The following is a 7,101-nucleotide window of genomic DNA, read 5'->3' as shown; positions in this document are numbered from 1 at the left end:
AAGTTTCTTGGTATAGGGGCCATAAGTTCATCACCACAAGCGTAGTACTTGAAAACAATGACGCTAATAGATTTTATTATCATCGACAGACCATCAGCACACACACAAAAAAACTAAACAAAATTATAAGTTCTTAATGATTGAGGTGGCAAGATGAGTGGTCATGAACACAATTGAAATAGGTTGTTGGATGGACGTTTTGCAGCGAATTTGGCCTAGATAATTAGAAATGAACATTATCTAAACATTAGAAAGATAACCATAACCAACTTAAAGTCTTAAATTCCATGTAATTCAAATTAATCATTCGATTTTATTAGTCTCCTCCAACCATCTCTTTAAAGTTTACCGTATCACCCTTGTACTTTCTCACATCAATCATTTTGGCCCTTCGAATTGGTATGTCATGTTTTTCACAATAGACTTGGTAATAGTGAGATTAAAGAAACTTGAGAAATTCAATTAAATATTCTTGAACCTTAAAAGGCTCAAAGCCCCCATACTCACACTTTAAATCCAATGGCAGTCCCCGTCGTGTAGCTCAGTTGGTTAAGGAGGCGTAAGACTTGGAACAATAACCTAGAGGTCGTGGGTTCGAAACCGACCCTAAGCGCCAATCACCTTGCTGCTGAGTGAGGCTGATTTACCTCTCACGTGATGGGCCTGGGACGGTCTGACGTAGGCCGGTTTGCGTGTCCGGAACAACACGTTTTGGAACAATAAATCCAGTGGCAAACTTTTTTTTTTCTTTAAACAGAAAAAAGTGTATACCTTATCATTTGAAAAGACAAAACCTTATTCAACACCTTGACACGATATAATCCGAGAGCTAACTTAATTATAGACATAAAACATATCCAATAAAAGGGATAAACAATTCAAACTTAAAAGATTATGATCAACAACATCATCTCGCCATCTTCTAATCACATGCCCGGGTTGGATTGTCGAGTCCATCAAGATCAAAACCCATATTCTCAGTGACGGTTTCAGGCCTGTCTTCGTTCTGAATAGGCTCCTTGTCATCATAAATTTTAAAGAATAATCTATAACTTATTAACATTGTAAATAAACATTTTTTAAAACTCCTTAATACAAACTTTGAAATTAAAGAGTGAGTTATACGTTTATAAAAAGTCCAAACTTCTTTTCCTTTAAATTAATGTTTCGTTGATTAATCATCTTATAGCCTCTGATTCTCTGTTTTTATAGTGTGTTTGAAAATTCTTTTTCCTATACATAAAAATGGTGGAGCCTACTTGACCATTTGATGCAACGAAATTTCACAATAAATTTTCAAATGGTGGAGTCTACTTGACTTGGTCTACTCTTAATTAGTCCGATTATGCACCACTTACTTGCACCTTCTATATAAACACAACCATATATCCAACTTGAACACAACCACAAAATGGCTCACAAGATATCATCCTTTCTCTCATTCCTTGCAACAATCCTAGCAGCCGTGGGTCACCAACACGGCTGCAGCAACCCCTGGTGGTGTCAGGTTCACCAATGAGATCGGTGTCGAATACACCACCCAAACTCTAGGCTCGGCCACAAACTTCATATGGACCACATTCCAACAAACCACCGAAACCGACAAAAAGAATGTAGCAAGCGTAAAAGTGTTCATAGATGACATGGATGGCGTTGCGTATACCTCAAACGACGAGATTCATGTCAGTGCAAATTACATTCAGGGGTGATGTCAAAAATGAGATCACTGGAGTACTTTATCATGAGATGACTCATGTATGGTAATGGTCAAGCTCCCGGAGGATTGATTGAAGGAATAGCAGATTATGTGAGGTTAAAGGCCGGGAACGTGCCTAGCCATTGGGTGCAGCCTATTGTAATGGTCTTAGAGATGGGTTTGTGGCCGAACTTAATAAGAAGATGAGAGATGGTTATAATGATGGTTTCTTCGTTGACTTGTTAGGAAAGACAGTGGATCAACTATGGGCGGAATACAAAGCTTGAATATACTACACTTATTCCTAATTAAAATAATGGAGGTTTATGTTTTGTATTTTCACAATAATAACTATTGTAAAAGTATTTGATGCAAAAGTAATAAAAAGTGAAAAAAAACCATACTAAATAAGTTAAGGGTGTGCAAAAAACCGAACCGAATTTCTAGATTTTTATTTTATTATAAGTAATTTATAAGAAATTAATAAATATGTAACTTAAATAATTGTGGGCAAATATGTAATAGTCTATTAGTTAACAATTAACAAAATTACTTATACCTAAATTCATCATTTTCGGCCTAAACTTTTCAAGCTCAAATCACAAAAACCGAATAAACCACAACCGAACCGAAAAATCGAACGGTTTCAAAAATCCAAAAACCGAAGTTTTGGTTTGTTTTTAGCCTAAAACTGCAGCACGCACGCCCCTAAAATAAGTTATGGACTTATGCTACCTTGTTACAAACAGTATAAAAAAGTAAAAACAAAATGGTGGCTGTGGGGTTCGAACCCACGCGCACTTATGTGCAGAAGATCTTAAGTCTTCCCCCTTAACCTCTCGGGCAAACCACCTCATTATTTATAATCAAATATGTGTAAATATATAAAATCGACATTTATATCTGCAAATAGAAGCATCCAGAAAGAACTCCAAATAATATTAATAATAATAACAATTTCTCATCCATTCTGCATACAAAACTGAAACCCTAGATCACTCCAGTGCTTGATTTCCTCATCAATCAATGGCGGAACATTTAGCTTCAATATTCGGTACGGAGAAAGACAGGGTGAATTGCCCGTTTTATTTCAAAATCGGTGCTTGCAGACACGGCGATCGTTGTTCTAGACTCCACACTAAACCTAGCGTCAGCCCCACGTTATTATTATCCAACATGTACCAGAGACCTGATATGATCACCCCTGGCGTTGATGCGCAAGGAAACCCCATCGATCCGAGAAAAATACAAGATCACTTCGAGGCATGTAACCCTAACTTATTATTTGTTTCAATCAATTGGTTTTAATTGTAGTTACTAATTTGGGTGTGCATGGTTAGGTAATTAGGTTTGGGTCGGTTTTCGGCTTAAATTGAACCCGAAATAACCCAAATTAGGTGAGAGATTCCGTTAATGTCCCAATTCCATATGAGATTCAACGGTGAATGAGAAACTGACACGTGGCTTCAAATCTCATCGCTGTGACACGACGATGAGATTTGAGCTCAGTTTCATCGTGACGATGAATTTTTGAAGCCATGTGTCAGTTTCTCGTTCGACGTTGAATCTCATAGTGAAGATACGGGCTTCACGGGTCATTTTTGGAATCTCTAACTCCTCATTTGGGTTATTTTGGGATTTTTGACAGTTGGGTTTCGATTTTTTCTGTTTTGGCAGTAGAGAAAAATTTTGGCCAAAAAAATAGTTTTGGGCTAAGTTTTGAGTTACTTAAAATAATATATTGAAAATGAAGATTTAGAAGTTCGGTTTTGTTTAGTGTTTTCGGTTTTTATTACATGCAAACCAAACCGTTAGTTTTTCTTTTGGTTGGGTTTTTTCGATTTGTGATCTGGTTATGTGGGTCTCATACACACTCCTAGATGTAATTAGGGTATGGATTTTGTTAGTATTCAAGCTATATGAGGTTTTGAGCTTTTTATTTTATTAAATTTTAGGATTTCTATGAAGATTTGTTTGAGGAGCTGAACAAGTATGGGGAGATTGAGAGCTTGAATGTTTGTGATAATCTTGCTGACCATATGGTAAGTAATTAAGTGTCAAGTTTATGATTTTGCATACTTTATATTGTTTTAATTGTTATCTAATGTTTTGTTTTTGTTTTATTATTAGGTGGGGAATGTGTATGTTCAGTTTAGGGAGGAAGAGTATGCTGCAAAAGCATTGAAGAATCTTAGTGGAAGATATTATGCTGGTATTGTGGCTGCTTGTTTTATGATCAGTCTTCAGATATTTTAATTTTCAACTTTTGTTAATTTGAAACATGTTACAGGTAGACCGATTATCGTTGACTTCTCACCGGTCACTGATTTCCGAGAATCTACTTGCAGACAGTATGAGGAAAACACCTGCAACCGAGGCGGTTATTGCAACTTCATGCATCTTAAAAAGATTGGCAGGTTATTGACATATTTCCGTTCATATTTGATCTTTCTTTTTAGGGTTCAAGGTTTAGTGTTGTAAGTATTCTTAATTCTGCTTTCTGTTCTTTCAGGGAATTAAGGCGGGAACTGTTTGGTAGGTGCAGAAGAAGGCATAGCCGGAGCCGGAGCAGGAGCAGAAGTCCATACAGACACAGAAGCTATGAAGAACAGGACTATGGGAGCCGCGGTCATAGCCGAAGGTATGATGACAGGGACCGCGACCGTGAGAGCTGGTCTAGAAGGCACAGGACCACGAGCCCGCTTCATAGGAGAGACCGTAGCCGGAGTTCAGAAGGCAGAAAAAACCTATCCCCTGTTAGGGAAGGTAGTGAAGAAAGGCGTGCCAGAATTGAGCAATGGAACAAGCAGAGAGAGCAGGAAAAAGTCAAAGAGGTCAACGGGAGTGATGATGTTAATGATCATACGGAGCGGTTGGATCAATATGAGCATTAGTTTGGTTTTATGTCCGGTTTCTGGTTAGTCTCCTCTTTCTAACTAACATTCTTGATTCCTAGATAAAGATTAAAATGGTATTTGGTTTCGATAATTAGAGTTGGCAAAATGGATGAGTTGGGCTGACCTGAAACACTTTTTTTATTCAAAAGTTTTAACCTTTTTGATGAATAACAAGTGGGTTAATTATGATTATACAACCTTTATAAATTGGATAATCATCTACTATTGTAAATGGTTTGAAATTGCCATCTCTAGGTAGGGTTTGTTTTTTTGTCTTGAACCACAACAATCATTTGTCTCACTACCATTTCCACTGTGCAGGTGGTGTGCAGGTTTACAGTTCCATGATTTGGGTTGTTAGAACTTATTTTCTTAGTGTGTTTTTCACTTGTTTTGCATACGAGTCTATCATATAGGTGGCAAACATGACCCATTCGTTGAAAAACGAATGGGTTGATTTGGGTGAAGTTCAGTTTTACATGGGTCCATTCGGGTTACCTTAAAATAGTCAATTGGTCAATTTGGGTCTACTAAAACTCGTTAATGGGTCAAGACGGACAACTATCACAAAACTCGTTAACTTAAAGGGTCCAAGTGGGTTAGTACCACCATACTGTTTTATGACTTTATCCCAAACCTGTTTTGATCCTGACCAAATTGATAGTTTTTTTTAAAACAAACTCGTTTTTACTCTCTCATTTGCCCCAAAACATGTATTGACCCAAACCTGTATTGGCCGGTCACCCGAACCTGCCTGACCAGCCCAGTTTGTCAGGATTAGTCTGTCATGATGTGTGGCATACAATGCACATTTAAAAATTCTGTTTTATGTTTGGTTCATGTACCCGTATATGTTCACTCACAAATAACAAAAGCTGGTTGCCACTTGTAATATCTGGCTTTAGCATAAACTAGCTATTTGCCACTAATCATGTTTAAACTTTGGTTTTGAAAAGCATTCATGCATACTTCACTTGTGCATAAAGTTATGTTTTTTGCAGTTAGGGTTCTCTATGATAGCTTATGCATCGAGGCCGGGTGATATAAATTTTACACATTCTAGTTTATTTTGTTGATGCTTAGTGAATTTAATTTTGCAGAGTTAGGTTAAAGATTTGCAAGTGGAGGGTGCTCTGCATTGCTTCTTCTAACCATGAATAATAATAACCTTATGTTTTGTTGTGAATTGTTTTACAGGTGATTATTTGTGACAGGAATCTGCAGGGGAAGATGTGAGCTACAGCTTTGGTGTTGCATTTGAATGAAGTATGAATGTAATGAGTTTAGGGTTGAGGAATTGCTAGATTGAATGGATTTTATTGGATTTTATTTTACAGTAGTTGGTGATATATTGACTTTTAGATTTTCTTTATACTTTTTAAGAGGTTTGGATGTTGGCTTTGCATTTAAATTGGTAATTATTTGGATATTTAAGGCTTTTGTGTTTGTGTGTTCATGGTTTGGATTGGTAACTAAAACTACATCTACTCAATTAAATAATAAGAATTCATGATCTATATTAGTCTATTGGTACGGTGATCAATCTAGTGGTATGATGTCCTCTTTATAAATGTAAGGTGGTGAGTTCAAAAAGTTTGTTGTTAAAAAAAAAGTAAAATGATAAGAGTTACCTTTATTCTTTGATTCTTATTTTCGTATATGTATGTATTACATCTTAGGTATCAACTTGTTTCACAGAAAGTTGGTTGTTAAGTTGTTTCACAAAATGTTATGAATCGAGACTGATGAAAGAATCCGGCCGAAGTCAGTGTTGTGTTCCCTCCGCGATTAGAATGCCTTTCCTTCTCAGTCTTCTCTTAGCAAAGTAGTAGGCTCAAGTCAATATTTTGGCTTGCTACAAGCTGGGCTCAGGGACTGCAGTCAGCCGCTTCCCTGTAGTCGTCAGCTCAATTCTGATAGATCCGATCGGGTGTTCATAACCTGGTGTAAAAGGATTCGATCCTTTTGCATAATGGTACCAATGGTCGATGCCCTACCACTTGGCTATACTTCATACGGCCTGTTTTGGACGGTTTACGGGTAGAGTGGGAAGCATGGCTCGAAGAACGAATCGCGCTGCGCAAGGATGTGGGAATATAGCTAGTAAGAAGGTTCTCCCTTTAGGACCAACCACAACTTCACGACTCTAATAGAAGTGCTGATGACCGTATAGTGATAAAACTTTTTCATGCTTTGATTATTAATATAGTTGGGGCCAAGGGTCAACTTTCTATTCCAAAGTTACCCCAATGCTACAACAAAAGTTATAAGGATACCATCACTAACATGAATTAAGTCATTCATCAAAGTAAGGTAGATTTAATTCACTTTACATAAAAGTCGGTTTACTCTAGTAGATTGTTTTAGTGTTGCAAGTTTAATTGAGATGCTTAATCTAAAACTGAGACAAGTAAAATGGTAGAATGTCTTCGAAAAAACACATAATAAATTTAAAGAAACTGTATTAAGTTAACAAATAAAAGTAATATACCTTACTAACTTTTTGTG

At 36.9% G+C, this 7,101-nt stretch overlaps 1 protein-coding gene and 1 non-coding gene across 2 annotated transcripts; one reads left to right on the top strand and one right to left on the bottom strand.

Moving 5' to 3' along the window:
• Positions 1-2,466: 2,466 nt before the first annotated feature.
• On the bottom strand, positions 2,467-2,549 carry TRNAL-UAA (transfer RNA leucine (anticodon UAA)). The gene has a single exon. It is a non-coding gene; the product is annotated as a tRNA-Leu (tRNA).
• A 137-nt stretch (positions 2,550-2,686) lies between these two features.
• Positions 2,687-4,937, top strand: LOC143637326 (splicing factor U2af small subunit B-like). The gene is made up of 5 exons (XM_077104744.1): positions 2,687-2,959; positions 3,652-3,738; positions 3,827-3,908; positions 3,987-4,113; positions 4,209-4,937. The coding sequence occupies exons 1-5, from the start codon at positions 2,723-2,725 to the stop codon at positions 4,588-4,590; spliced, it is 915 nt and encodes a 304-aa protein (XP_076960859.1). The 5' UTR covers positions 2,687-2,722; the 3' UTR covers positions 4,591-4,937.
• The last annotated feature ends 2,164 nt before the right edge of the window (positions 4,938-7,101 follow it).

Source organism: Bidens hawaiensis, unplaced genomic scaffold, assembly GCF_021521415.1.
Source record: "Bidens hawaiensis isolate Kalapana, Puna unplaced genomic scaffold, B.hawaiensis_p1.1 tig00008219_1, whole genome shotgun sequence".
In the NCBI taxonomy this organism is placed as follows: Eukaryota; Viridiplantae; Streptophyta; class Magnoliopsida; order Asterales; family Asteraceae; genus Bidens; species Bidens hawaiensis.
This window is presented reverse-complemented; position numbering and strand designations above follow the sequence as displayed.